Source organism: Geotrypetes seraphini, chromosome 10 (genome assembly GCF_902459505.1).
Source record: "Geotrypetes seraphini chromosome 10, aGeoSer1.1, whole genome shotgun sequence".
Taxonomy (NCBI): Eukaryota; Metazoa; Chordata; class Amphibia; order Gymnophiona; family Dermophiidae; genus Geotrypetes; species Geotrypetes seraphini.
In genome coordinates this window covers 62543799-62559661 of record NC_047093.1, presented here as the reverse complement: position 1 = coordinate 62559661, position 15863 = coordinate 62543799, and the positions used below count along the sequence as shown (strand labels likewise).

The 15863-nt window shown below is 42.3% G+C and overlaps 1 protein-coding gene across 1 annotated transcript in view; it reads left to right on the top strand.

The window, feature by feature from the left end:
* GPSM1 (G protein signaling modulator 1) overlaps positions 1-15863 on the top strand; it is a 283173-nt gene that overhangs the window by 92853 nt on the left and 174457 nt on the right. Inside the window, exons 6-7 of the mRNA XM_033962239.1 lie at positions 7706-7821; positions 9376-9531. Of these exons, the coding sequence (XP_033818130.1) occupies positions 7706-7821; positions 9376-9531 (272 nt within the window). The remainder of the gene's footprint in view (positions 1-7705; positions 7822-9375; positions 9532-15863) is intronic.

Genomic DNA, 15863 nt, shown 5'->3' with positions numbered 1-15863 from the left:
GTAATATACAATAAAGTATCCCATAAGAATCAATTTTAAGAACAAAATCCTTAATTTAGTTAAAAAACTATTTATAAGAAATCTTCTGTTTATTCTATTTGTTTCATCTTGTTTCATTTACTAATCGAAAACAAATGTTTAAATAGCACCCAAAAGGGAAAGAAGCATTAGACTTCAGACTGGAAAGGGATCACGGGTAGAGAATGACACGGGGAAAAATTATGTCCCCCGTCACCGTCCCGTCCCCGGACCACCATCCTCTGCACCGCCCAGTCCCCGCTGGTCCTTTCACCGCCCTGTCCCTGTCTCTGCCATCCCCTTCACCACCCCGTCACCATCCTCACTGTCTCTTTCACCGCCCCATCACTGTCCCTGTCTTCAGCGTCTTCTCCTCTCCATCCCCCCATCCCCAGCACCCTTCACGCGGACCAGCAGCTCCCTCCCGCCGGCCAGCCGTGCATTTCCCTCCCTCCCTCCTTTTCCCTTACCTTTTCTTCTTGAAACTGGCAATTTCTATAAGGCTACGAGCTGTATTACAGCCGGAGCCTTGAAGACGCGTCGGGTTGCCTGCTAGAAAAGTCTCCTCCGATGCAAACAGAAACAGGAAGTTGCGTCAGAGGAGACTTTTTCCAGCAGGCAACACAACGCGACTTCAAGGCTCCGGCTGTAATACAGCTGGTAGCCTTATAGAAATCGCCAGTTTCAAGAAGAAAAGGTAAGGGAAAAGGAGGGAGGGAGATGCATGGACGGCCGGCGGGAGAGAGTGGGCTGCCGGATCGAACGCTTGTTCACCGCACATTCACTACTTGTTCACTGCCCCGTGCTACCAATCACCGCTCCACGGGGCGGTGAATGGCCTTGTCCCCGAACTCGCGGTGACCTTTTTATTTGGTCACCGTTATGGCGGGTTACCCGTGGCTAGCCGCAGGTAACAACCACCGTGTCATTCTCTAATCACGGGGCCTCTAATGGCACATGCCATTCCAGTTTCCACTTCACTAATCCTCATCTGTTATAATCACTTGCTTCTTCTCCCACCCTCCCTATTTTAGTCAACTAAAAAAAGATTATTTTGAAATTTCTATTTCTAAATAACTAATTGAATTGTGCATTGTAAAAACCATTGAAAAATATTCAAACAAATATCCTGTGTAGGGATATTTCTCAGCCACAATACTATAAATGTGCTAGATAACACTTAACTGGCCCACTGGACCCCAGTGCTGTTTCCTATGTATTTGCTTTGATTTATGATTCCATATGGGGTAGTTGATTTAAGTATAGAGGAGCATTCAAGATTTCCCTTACTGTTGCTATTGTCTGGCTGAGAAATGACAGAAAGTTAGAACAGAAAAAAGACTATCTGAATATCTGCCGGTGCCTGATTAACTTCCAGGTGAATGGTGAGCATGGAGAAAGAAGAAAACGTCAAATGGGCAGGAGACACTGGTGAGCGAGTTAACAAAAGACAAACAGAAACCAGAGCCTGAGACCAACACGATTTAAATAATAAGATGACCAGACAACAAAAGCTAGAAAAAATAATTTTATTTTCTATTTTGTGATTATATGATGTCATATTTAAAATGTGGATCCTGCCAGAGCTGGTGTTAGCGAGCGTGAGCTAGGACCTAACAGAGAGAGGAAAAGTCTTTGTGGTTTTGTTTATATCACAGCACCGGCATGGGACTAGAGAGGGCAAAGGGGGATGGGGTGGGTGAAGAGGCTACAAAAATAATCCCACCAAGCTGTTTAAAAAAATCACCTGATTGGGCAGGAAAAGTAAATCAAATCGAAAAATCAACTCAATAGGCCGAATTGAATTGAAATTTTTTTCCCCTGAATTGGGCAGCACTAGCTAGCACTAGACATAGCTTGCCATTGAATATTTGGGGCTAATTGCATCTGCAGCGGCCAGAAAAAAAAGGCTGATTGCTGTGGGTTATCAACCAGAATTAATATGCATGTGATAAATTCTGCATATTGTGGGAATTCAATATGCATCTTGTGCATATTCATTATGGATATCCTTAAATGGCTGTGGGGCCCCCAAGATAGATTTAAAAAGCCCTAACTTAGAACTAGCTTCTGCTGTGGCTCACTCTACTTTCATTCTTCATCAACTTTAGAAGATTCCCTTTATTCGACTCCTGCAAAAACGTGCATTTCTATAGTGAAGAGTTCTAATAACTTTGCTAGTTCTGGAGAAAACTGGTCTCTTTCTGGGCTCATACCTTTCACTCTTTTTTTTCCTGAAATCTCTTAAGGGCTTTTATTCCCATTTTATAATTCATAGTGCTGCCTATTGCTTTGGATTGAGAGCACTGAAGCATGAAAAACTAGGCAAGGGGTCAAATGGGATTTTAACTTTTGGATGTTAAAAAAATCCCAGGTATCCAAATCAAAACAAGAATCGTATACCTCCAGTCGTCAAACTACCCCTCCCCCCATCCACTACTATACACATGCACATTGAAGAGCTCCTTTTTTCTTCTTCTTTTAACTTCAGACAGTTTGGGGAGGAGGATTCAAACATCTCAATACAGATAGTTTTAGAAATCAGTAAGACTATACAAGTAACACCTGCTCGATAGCATTTAAGGTTCATAGACAAAATCGCGCGAGACAACGGCGCACCGACAACTGAGCGCCGACAACTGAGTGCAAGGTTGACGGCGCGCCGAAAAAAAGCACTATTTTAAAGGGTTCCGACGGGGGGTGTTGGTGGGGAACCCCCCTATTTTACTTAACAGACATCGCGCTGGTGTTGGGGGGGGTTTGGGGGGTTGTAACCCCCCTCATTATACTTGAAACCAAACATTTTGCCTGTTTTTTAGGGAAAAGGTTCAGTTTTAAGTATAATGTGGGGGTTCCACCCCCCCAAGCCCCCCACAACGCCAGCGCAATGTCTGTTAAGTAAAGTGGGGGGGGTTCCCCCCCACACCCCCTGTCGGATCCCTTTAAAATAGTGGTTTTCTTTGGCGCGCCGTCAACCTTGCGCTCAGTTGTCGGCGCGCCGTTGTCTCACGCGATTTAGTCCCGTCACCGCATTTAAACATGAATAGATGTGTAATCTGCAATATTTTTTTTTTTTTTTTTTCAATTTTTATTAGAATTTTATAATAAAAACAATAACAATATAATCACCACAAGAACACCACTGTAGAATAGTACAACCACTCAATATAGCCCACAGAGTAATCAGTGCACAATTATACCCCAATCTCACAGCCCATCATATAATACCATATAATAAAATAAGATAAAAAGAAAACAAGAAAAACATCAACATAATATTCACTATGCGGAAGTCCCATTGTTGTTTCTGCAAAGAGACTCCCAAACAACCACCCTACCCCTTCCCCCCTAACCCCCCCCCCTCCCCACTCTACAGAAAGATAGGATCAAATACAATGAAAAATGTTGTCCCAAGTCCACTTCTGACTGTCATAATAACCATAATGCTTAGCAGCTAAACATTCCATCTGAGCAAGTTTTCGTAATTTTTCCAACCATTCAACTTCTGGTGGAGCAACTAACTTCTTCCAATACTGCGCTATCAAACATTTGGCTGCTGCCAACCCCATTCGGACCAATTTTGTCTGCCAAGGAGCTTCTCTAACATTATGTAACCCGAGCAAACACACCTGAGGTACAAGTTGTATCGGATCCTGAATCCAACCTGTCAAAGAGCGAGTAACTAGCACCCAAAATTTCTGAATCCTCCCACACTCCCACCAAATATGGTAATCTGCAATTTTATAAAAATATATAACCCCACACCCAAAACCATACTAATCTTAAGACCCAGAATATTAATTGGCCAGAAGGCATCGGTTCTTATATCTCTCTGACATACCAAATAAGCAAAAAAAAAAACCTTCATCTCCCTATCTCTGCACCCAACCCACCCAACTTGCCTTCCTATCAACTCAATTAAAAGACAGATTACAAAAAAGTGGGGAGGGGAGGCCCCACACAAAATCAAAGAGTGTTCATGATAAGACTTCTCCCTTGTGGGGTCATATACTGCAAGTAGGCATCCCATAGAGTTTTTTTAAAAATCCTCTCTTTTTTTTTTGCTTTAAAGATTCCCAAGCCTCTCTCAGTGATGAGCACTTTTTATTGTTTCCCTTAACTCTTAGACAGAGCTCCCATTCCCATTGACACAGTGTATGATTTCATCCAATCTTTAGGGCCTGATTTACAAAGGTGTTTTTCCATTCTGTGTCGTGGGAAGTGGTGGGGGAGAGATGCAGGGAAATAATAAAATTGGCTCTTAAATAGCTCATTTTAGGGCCATCCAGCAGTTTATGAAGATATTTCTCACTTTACTTTCACCAGGAGATTGTACGTTATATTAAATATCAAACACTTCCAGCTGTCTTTTCTTAAATTCATGCCCAATTAAGAAACAATTCTTTACCAAACAATATAATAGTAAGCTTGTATTTACTGAACTTAACAAGGTTTTGGCAGGCTGCAGATCTGCCAGACCCAGTAACTCAGATGAGAGATAAATTTTTCTCCCTCCCCGCAGGAACTCAACTTCCCCATCCTGTCCCCGCGAGTTTTGTCGCTGTCCCTGCCCCATTCCTGTAAACTCTGCCTTAACCGCATAAGTCTCGAACACTTATGATTTTAAAGTGATTGAGGCTTGTGCAGATGAGGAAGGAGCTTGCAGGAATGGGACAGGAAAAGAACTCAGCGGGATGGAAAAATGAGTTCCTGTGGGGATGGGGATGCCCCCATGTCATTCTCTACCTCAGACCATCACTACACATAATGAGTAAAATCTTCATGAAATAGGAAGTGTGGGCAAGAATCCCAAGGCAGTGGCTGCTCACTTATTCATATCATCGACACAGATGGCACCCTAGGTTGAGCAATCATCATCATCATTTTATGAAGCTGACTGGTAGTAATTAGGAAGGAGTTAGCGTATATTGGAAAACAGGTTTTTCCCTTATCGTGCAGCAAGATCCAAGCAGGAAATCGCTGTGCTACATTCTGGTTACACAGCCTAGGCAGGAGCTATGCTGTGGCTAATTAACACCAGTCTACTGTGTGAACCCCATGCTGAATTAATGCCAGAGACCCTGGCTATCCAGGTTTAATTACAAGAAAGACGATATGGAAGTGATGTTATGCCTATGGTGTAAGTGTAACTCAGCAGAGAGCAGTTTCCCTGAAGGAGGCAATGGAGCTGTAAATCTATTCGGGATTCCATTGCACTAGAAATAATAATATAATGGCAGATAAAGGTCCTTATTCTTCCTGAGTTTCAGAGGTGGGGGGAGGGGCACAGACTGTGAACCCTCCAGTGACAGAAAAATAACTACTGTATCTGAATGTACACCACTTCAGTAGCTTTCAGGCGGAATGTAAGAAATTAAAATGAAAATAAATAAAAATTAGTCTAAACACAGCATGGCCCATCTGACCTACCGAATTTTCTTTCCTGCTGCAGTACTGCAGCATCTGCTTTATATCACTTTCACTGCCTGTCCCAGGCTTTTTTGATTTCCGTTATCTTATTCCTTTATAGCTACGTTTGTAATGTATTTAATTTACAAAGCAGCCTTCTCTAATCCTTTTAGCCGAAGTAGCTACAAGATGGATCTAGGCCTCTGCTTGAAAACTTCTTTGGAAGATGTTTTCTGTAGACAGGGGAAGCAGAACATGCAAACTGTATTCTTGCTGGGGTAAAACTTCTGAACTGTGGTACGGTAACTTAAATCAGACCCAAGCATTTTATATTTTATTTTCTGTTATAAGAATTTGTGATCTGTTTTATGATAATAATCTCTTACTTGTGGTCTGTAGCTCAAAACCTCTTGAGATCAGTATTCAGCAGCATGGCAACCACTTATATACTACTAACATAGACCGGTCAATATTCAGCCTATGGCAGTTGGCATTTTTTCAGTTCTGATCACTGTGGACAGAATTAATTCCAGATATTCAATGCTAGACCATGCCTGGACACCAGCAGTAAATATCTGAGGCTAATTTGGAATGTGCGGTTTCGTTTTGATCGTTGTCGCAGTGTGACGGTGAATTTGTCCTGTGCTTTATTGCTTTACCAGAACCTTACTAGACCCCTGAGGAAGGCTTCTGCCAAAACTGGGATCCTAGTTGGGATTTTACAGAAGAGAGGTGCTCTCTTCTTTGGACATTCTTATGGACTAATAAATTCATTGCCTTGGTTTGGTTTTAGACATCTCGCTTGCCTCTTTTTTTTGTGTACCCCCAGATTCTATTACATTAACCTGACGTCAGTATTACATAGATCTGGCAAAACTGCAGTAAGGTCGCATGTAAAGTTGTAGGTTACACATGTAAATGGCATCACCACCCACACCCTTCCCATGATACATCCATGGAACACTCCCTTGCATTTATGATGCTCTGCCACTAATGGGCGCTCTTACAAGCTAACATGTAGTACACTTACCTGTGAAAGTGCTGTTATGCTGCACATGCAAGTGGCATGTAAATGTGGGTGCCCAGTTAAATTGCCCTTTACGTGTATTTTTAGTTGCATCAATCAATTTAAGTGGCATCTGTTATGTAACTTTCAACTATCAGTTATACATGAAAAAATTATATGAGCTGTTTAGCCATTGGCCCATAAATGTAAAATTTTTATATGTTCAGCTAAATTTTGCCTCTAAGGAGGGAAGTTGTCATTATGAGCTATCATTAAAATATGTTATTTTACTCTTAACCTGTTATTAGTAACTAGGTCTTCTTATTATTGCTAACATAACATCTTAGTGACAGCCCACATTTGATAACTTCCCTCCTTAGTGTGAAGAGTTTCAGTCTCCGGTAACCAGAGCTGATATTGTGATGTCATAATGCCTCACTCCACCAATTCCTAAGAGCCGACCTCATCAGTGATGTCACAATGACTTGATTCTCTTAGATTAGACTACTTTAATTTCTTTTTTCTTTATTTAAAAAAAGAATTTATCCGCATAGGCTACCGTTAAGATGTGTTATTTTACTGTTAACCCCAATTATTACTAACTAGATCTCTTTGCAGAAGATGGGACCTGTGTAAAAATAGCATGAGATAGTGGTAAAATAACACATCTTAACAGTAGCCCACATTGTTAGCAACACCCTTAAATGTATACGTCTTTGTGCTATTGCAACCCCATGCTCTGCCCCATAATTACCCTCCTTTTTCAGACACATAAGTTTGCTATTTTGTAAAAATGTGATCAAAATTATAAATAGAATCCCTGGAACAAAACAGTTATCACACTGAATCGGAAGCCAAGGACAGGCCTCAATGCAAGCACACAACAAAGGATTCGTGAGGGTAGGATGTCAATAGACCAGCCAAGGGTATATTGTTCAAAAAATCACTTTATTGATGAATAAGCCGGAATGGCGTCTGTGCCTTTATCAAAAGTCTGGCTTGAATATAGCACAATGCATATGTGCACTTTGGTAGAAGTGCTGTAGAGATGTCGGTAAGAGCATGAATGAAAACTGGAGTCAGGAGCAAAACTCAAGATCACCATCAGCCTTGTAGGTGCTTTTGAATATTTTCTTTTCTTGTGTGTCTTGACTAGACTGTAAGATCCAAGAAACATATGCTATCTCTTCTGATTCCCCCTACAGTACTGCAAACCCCTGATATGTGATATTCAAATGATGATGAGAATAATTTTTCCCCTTTTCCTTCTAGCGTCTTGCAATTGCTAAAGAGTTTGGTGATAAAGCTGCCGAGAGGAGAGCATACAGTAATCTGGGCAATGCGCACATCTTCCAGGGAAAGTTTGATGTGTCTGCAGAATATTACATGTAAGTTCCTTTCCGTGTCAGAATCAGTAGAGTTACCCAGAGCCCTGAGACAGCAACACGTTTTGAGACTTTGTGATATAACAGTATATATAAGATGCATACATTTTTTTAAAAATTGTTCTACTTTGAATGTAAGCCTATGAATGACAAACAACAAAAAGGAGCGAAGATGGCCGAGGAGTGGAAGAAAATCACTGGAGCCTATTTTAAAAAATTGAATCTTTATTTTAGAAAAAGACCAGGCACGGGTGTGTTTTGATGGATTTCGGCATCAGGGTCCTTAAGCATTGTGGAAACAAACTCAATATAGATATGCTAGTTTTTTAGCCCGTTACATTAATGGGTGCTAGAATAGATGGGTAGACTTAGGCATTTCTTTCTTTCTTTCTTTCTCTCTGCCCCCTATCTGTCTTCCCTTCTCCCTTACTTTTACCTCCCCCATGTCCAGCAGCACCCCTTCCCTGCTCCTCCTGTCCAGCAGTAACCCTTCTCTGTTTCTTTTACCTCCCCCTGTCCAGTAGTACCCCTTCTCCCTTACCTACTCACTGTCCAGCATCCGCTAGGCCGGGAAGCCTCAGGGCTTTTGCTAGGCCGGCCCGCTTTGCATTATCGAAGTTAGCTGGCCTAGCAAATGTCCCACGGCTGCTGCCACTGCTGGTAGGGGGTGAGAAGAAGAGGAGTCGTCAGAGGTCAGCTGGCGTTGGAGAACGGGGCAGGAACGTTGCTGGAGAAACTGCTGCACACGTCGCAAACCGCCGAAGGCTCCTACTGCGCATGCAGCAACACGGAGCCACGGATCAGGGATCACAGCTGCACGAAGTTTCAATTGCGCATGTGCGCTAAGGGTTTTATTATAGAGGATAGCTGGGGCATTTGTCATAAAACCCAGAAGTCTGAATGCACAGGGAGGTAGCACTGCAGTAGTCGGAGACCCCATAAGCTCGGAGCTGCCAAGCTACCGAGACCATGAGCTTGGCAGCTCTGAGGTTGTGGGTTCTGGTTGTGGGATCTCTGACCACTGCAGTGCTACCTCCCAGTGTGGCCTACCTCTATACTGGAAGTGCAGGGAGCAAGGGAGAAGATGAAGCCTGAGGAGAATACTATTCTGCTGCTGTGTTTTATGAGGTCCTAAGCATTTAGACACCTGGGTTTTATGGGGAATTCCCAGCTGCATATCTATTGGTATTAATTTTGTTTCCACTGCATTAAGTTACCCCTGAAACAGGCAAGCATTCACCAAAACAGATTTGTGTTGGATCTTTTTAATAGATCCATCTTAAAAAAAAAAAAAGTTCTTTTGCAATTTTTCCACCCCTTGGCCATCTCTGCTCCTTTTTTGTTGTTTTTCTTTTGCAGAGTATGGTGGTTCTTTTTTCTTTGTTAGCCAATGAATTACATTGATTTAAATATCTATTTACAGCCAAGTACTACACATTCCATTAAACATCCAAGTGTGAGAACACATTCTTCAGATAACCCTTGCATTTGCCAGCAATACATTATGAAAGGTGCCATCTTCCTCTTGTCAGAGGTCTTTCTATTATTTCCACACAGAAAAACACTACAGCTCTCCCGGCAGCTGAAGGACCAAGCAGTAGAAGCTCAGGCCTGTTACAGCCTTGGAAACACCTTCACTCTTCTTCAAGACTATGAGAGAGCAATTGAATATCACCTGAAGCATCTTCTGATAGCGCAGGAGCTGGGAGACAGGTAAGGGAATACACCTGTGAAGAACTAGGGCTGGTACTGGGCAGACTTCCATGGTCTGTGTCCCGTATACAGAGAAAACCAAAAAACTCTGTGGAGTGACGATGTTCCTAAATGGACTTTATTTGAAAGTATCAAAATTCCAAAGGTACACTAAAATCATCCACATAAAATAATTCCATCCACATGAAAGTAAATCATCCACATAAGAGCCTTAAAGGACCTAGTCCGCTAGGGATACAGGACCCAACACGGTCCGCGTTTTGACAAAAAGTCTTCTTCAGGGGTCCCTGGGGGTCCTATAAAGGTGAGTACGTGGGAAATAATTGTGTGGTGAGCCGGAAGTGAGACACTGCTTGCATTTGCAATGGAAAAAAAATGCAAGCAGTGTCTCACTTCCGGCTCACCACACAATTGTTTCCCACGTACTCAACTTTATAGGACCCCCAGGGACCCCTGAAGAAGACTTTTTGTCAAAACACGGACCGTGTTGGGTCCTGTATCCCTAGTGGACTAGGTCCTTTAAGGCTCTTATGTGGATGATTTACTTTTATGTGGATGGAATTATTTTATGTGGATGATTTTAATGTGCCTTTGGAACTGTACTTTCAAATAAAGTCCATTTAGGAACATCGTCACTCCACAGAGTTTTTTTTGGTTTTCTCTGGATTTTCTTCTTTGTGGATATTTTGGGGTCAATTCCTTTTGTTTTTCTGTGACCCGTATACGGCAGTTCAGTTTAAAATGGGCTGGAGAGGGCTTCAACGGAAACGCCAGTGATTTGAAATTTGAGGACAGTGACAGGCAGACTTTTACAGCCTGTGTCCCTCAGATAACAAGATGATTTGGATAGGCTGGAGTGGGTTTCGACTGCAGCTCCAGTAGTTGGAACCTAAGGACAATGCTGGGCAGACTTCTACGGTCTATGTCTCAGAAATGCCAAAGAAAGACAATGTAATCAGGAATTAATATAATGAGTGTGACGATTGGGAAGACTGGATGGACTGTTCATATCTTTATCTGCTGTTATTTACTATGTCGCTATCTATTTATTTAAAAACGTATATGCCGTCTAGAAACTAAATGGTTTATAGCGATAAAACATACATAAAATAAGTCTCAAATTCAAATCTTCAAAACTGAATAATTTCTTCTCTTCAAATATCAGCTGATGAATCACAAGAATGCAGTAACAAACAACTGAGTTTTTAACTGTTTCTTAAACTGGAGCCGATTTGCACATAGTCTTAATTGACCCACCAAAGCATGCCACATCTTAACCTCAGCAACACATAAGGTCATCGCTCTAGTATCTGCGTAATTTCTCCGCACTATCGTGTTTAATAACTTGATTTGAATCTCTCCAAAATGTACTTGAAGAGTTCATCAGTTCTTGCTTTCTCAGGGAAGTCGCTTGGCCATGTGGGGTTCTTGGTACTTGCAGCACAGTAGCCTGAGGACAGAATTTTGATTGTCCTAAAAGCTTGCATTAAAGAATGACACGGGGACAAATCTGTCCCCGCAGGAACTCAATTTCCCTGTCCCATCCCCCTGAGTTTTGTCGCTGTCCCTGTCCCCGCCCCATTTCTATAAGCTCTGCCTTAACCGCACAAGCCTCGAACGCTTCTGATTTTAAAGTGATTTTAAATATTTAGGTATTTGGATACAGAAAACTTTGGATGAAACGATACAGGCGAATGAAAAATCCATATTGCGAAAGGTCTCGGAGATGTGTGAGCATTGGAACCCACTGCATTTGTCTTGGTGGGGGAGAGTTCAGACTGTAGAAATGATGATTTTGCCTGTAGTTTGTTACCAATTAGGTATGATACTGGTTTACGTTCAGGGATCTTTTTATAAAAAGTTAAATAATATTCTTGTTAAATTTATTTGGCTGAGTAAAAAGTCTAGAATTGCTATGGGAACTTTACAAAAGCCAATTGCGGAGGGTGGGGTAAATTTTCCCAACTTTTATAGGTATCATCAGGCCTATATTATGCGCCAAGGAATGTATTGGTTCCTCCCCGAACTCATGGAACATATGCCAGACTGGTTACACCTGGAATGGAAAATTATGTCCCCAATGCGACTTTCTCATGTACTAAGTATCAGATTACCTAGTTATGCTAGAGATAACGTAATTCTATTGGATACATGGAAAAAATTAAATTTATTGATAAACTATGATGATTCTATAATGAAATCTACTTTGCAGTCCTTATGGTTAAACTCCAAGATTCAAGTGGGCGGTGCTGGGATCGCCTGGAAGAATTGGATGCAGGCAGGAATTTGGATATTGGATGATGTAATATTTAATGAGAAACTGCTGGAATTTTCACAGCTGCAACAATCATTCGGTATTTTGAATTCTCAACAGTATAGGTGGTTGCAGTTGAAGCAGGCCATTCGGAATGGGTTCCTTGAATGGAAAAATCTTAAAAATTATTTTAGCCTGCAGATCCTTTGTTACAGATTTAGTAGGACATCAGGCTGCCCAGTGGTGTAAATTAATTTCTGAATTTGTGAATAAAAAACCAAAAAATAGTCTTAGAGATATCTGGAACATCGAGATTAAGCAGTATATTTCTGTATCTCGTTGGCCACGAATTTGGAATTGGAGGTTAAAATGTACAGCATCAGCATCTATGAGACAATCATGGTTATTTTTATTGCATAGAATTTTTTGGACCCCAGTTCGGTTGCAAAAAATAGATAGTTCTAGATCAAATAGATGCTGGCACTGTCATACTGATATAGGGATTTTAGATCATCTGTTATTTTTTTGTCCGCTGATATTTAGCTTTTGGAAGTCAATTTGGGGACAAATAAATATAGTTTTAGAATCGGATATTCCATTAACATAGGAAGCAATAATTTGTGGTACTATTTTACATATTAAACCTACCCTTGATAAATTTAAAAGCCGTCTTTTCTTGATTTTAACTGGAATTGCGGTTCAAATGATCACAAAAAATTGGAAAAATCATGACGGGTTAAATTATACATTTTGATGGACAAATGTATGTAATACATATAGATATGAGAGAGTGAACGCAGAATGCCTAAGGCCTTAAACGTTGAAAGCAGAAGCAGGGAAAATGTCCATAACCAAAACAAACATCCTTTTTTTGATAATGTCCTGCCTCTACATTCAGCTGTTTAAACGCCCAGACCACCACTACGTCTACACTTATACCCCATAATGAACCAAAAAAACCTAAGCCCCAAACGTCCAACACAAGGGCTTTTAGGCGAAGGAGGAGCCAGTCCTTCGCCTAAAACCTGGATTCTATAACCGGTGTCTGTCAAAAACACCACCGGTTACAGAATCCCCCCCACCTTAAAACGATCCGGGCAGGAGAGAGCCCAAGCCCTCTTGCGCCGCGGCACCCGCGGCACCCCCCGATTACATTCGGGGCAAGAGAGAGCCCAAGCCCTCTTGCCCCGCCGACTCCCCAACAGCATCAGGGCAAGAGGGAGCTCAAGCCCTCTTGCCCCGCCAACTCCCCGACTCCCCGACAGCATCGGGGCAAGAGGGAGCCCAAGCCCTCTTGCCCCGTGGCATCCGCGGCACCCCCCCGATTACGTTCGGGGCAAGAGGGAGCCCAAGCCCTCTTGCCCTGCGGCACCCGCGGCACCCCCCGATTACGATCAGGCCAGGAGGGAGCCCAAGCCCTCCTGGCCTCTCGCCCCCCACCCCCCTACACGATTGGGCAGGAGGGAGCCCAAACACTCCTGCCCAGGCGGACCCCCTACCCCCCACTACAATACGGGCAGGAGGGATCCCAGGCTCTCCTGCCCTCGACACAACCCCCCCAAAGACCGCCCCCCGAATCCCCGATCGGCCCCCCCTGCCGACCCGCAACCCCCCGCCGACCCCACAACCCCCACCCCCAATCCCACCCCCCATACCTGAAAAGGATTCAGGTCCCAATTCCTGCCCCATACTTTCTCTGTCTCTGTCATATGTAAGTCAGGTACCTGGGGACACATCTTAAAGACCAGAAACCATCTTTCAAACATGTCCGTCTTTTATTATGAGTTTCACATATTTATACGAATCAGGTTTGCCAGCATGTGTCAGCATGTGACGTAAGGTCACATGAAACTTTAAACACATCAGCATTTTTCCTATCTAGAGATTGAAGTCCAAAAGGTAAGAAAAAGCCTTGACCAGCAGAGCTTCTTAACTAAAGCTGTCTGTAAATACGGCTTAACAAAACAATTGAATTCACTTCACTACAACTCTGTTTAAACATTCATGTCAAAGAAAGAAAGACAAACATAGATGTCCTTATACCATCTTCAAAGAAGGGAAAGATAAACAGGGCCTACCTTTGCATCTTTAAACAACATATGCCTAAGGACACTTACTAAAGTTCTGATACGTGTCCCTTCAAATCCCCTCTTACGTCATGTAAATGACGTCACAAATACACAGCATGAGCTGGAAGGGAGTGATACTCTAGGTATGTCTCTCAAGGAGGGGTCTTTTTAGGAGCTGTAATACGAATAACACAGTACATGAGCAGTCAAGACAAGAGTGCAAATAATAAGAGATTATGCATTCAACTAAAGTGCTGATCCCAAAAATTAGATAAATAAGAGTTACATTTGAACTCAGCAAAGAGGTCTGCTAATTTCTGAATGTCCATAGTAGGACCTATATTGTCAGAAAGAAAAGTACAACAGCATAAAATACTGAGGAGAATTTTTCAGAATTCTCAGCTAGAATCATATCTAGGGCCATATGATTTTGAGAACCATCTGAGAAGTGGAGCCTAATTGATCAGTAATACCTTGCAAGGCGTTCCTAGAATAGTTCACAAAGCGTTGCTGATTATAATAATTTTAACTAATCCGATCAACATTCTTATTAATAGTAATAAAGGGAATAAGGAACTCAAACCCAGCCTTAACCTGAGCTCGGGCCTTAAATTCATCTGGGACCCCTCTTGGGACCCCTATAGCATCTATGTATACATGTGATCAGATTTATATCAAGACAAATAAAAGGAAAAACCATGTGAATAGGAAGGATGCCTTTCAGAAAAATATGCAGGAGCATAGTAACCTTAACTAAAGTGCACTGGCCTATCCACTGGCTGGGTAGCTTAACAGGGAGCCAAAAGTCTCCATAAAGCCAGTAAATATCAAATCTGATGCAGCAACAATGGGGCACACCTATGAGCCAAGACAGAACAATAACCTGGGGGTAAATTACCTACAAAACTACTCTGTGTCAGATTAGAAACATGACATGTGTAATTGCCCTTATAGATGGTAACGGCAATATCAAGCTTTTGCTGTCCTGGCAACAAAGGGTATTTAGAACACTACAGTGCACAAAGAGGATAGGTAAATAACCCAAAAAGGCATGGTTGGATACCAGGAGGGAGGTCCAGATGTACGGTTCCTAGATGGGGTCTAGCTTGAGCACATATGTAACAATTACTCTTATTATGTTGATCAGCAGTGAATTTCATCCATTCTAACCAAAGGTTACATTCTGAAAACCCTACCTCAACAGCCACAATATCTTCAAAAGTGGGATTGGCAATAGCCATCATGTCAGTAAGTTTATTGAATGTAGGGGCCAGTGGGTTAGTATTTTTTGGGGCCCCCATAAAATGGCGGGAGAGGATGAGTGGAGGTAGATAGATCCCGTAAGAAAACTGATGATAGCTAGACCCACCCTTAAACCACATGTCCATAATGTACATACCTTCATCAGTAGGTCTAGGGTTGTCAATAGTAAGAGAAAGCTTAATAATTTGTGCAGGAACACTTTTCCTATAACAGTGTCCAACCTTATGAAGGGCCATACAAGTAAGCAGTGATTTACCATTTTGGTCCACTGTTTTTCAGGGTATTTTCTAGTTTATAAGCCCAGTCAGTATTAATATTCCACCCTACCACTCCCCAGAATGCACACTTATCCCCCCAACGTAAGTCAGTAACATATACATATATGTCCTTAGTTTTAGGAATCTCTGAGGACCAATGGCACAGCCTTGGGATATCAATTGATGAACAGTCCACAATGTCACAATACTCAAAGGAGAAGGTGGCAACTTGCACACTGCTGGAATTATACCAAAGGGTAGCATACTATCGGTCTTTTCTGGATTCCAATTGAAGGACAGCCTTTGCGAGGGAGTAGTCCAGCTTGACGTCGTGTTCGCAAAGAGGTGTCGGGGGTGCTGTTTACAGCAGGAGTGTCATTTACAGATGGGTATGGGCAGAAAGTGTCGTGAACCCAGAACACATCATCCCTGTAGACCCAGTTAGAAATGATCCATACAGGGAGAAAAACTAGCAGCAGCGGTGCCAGT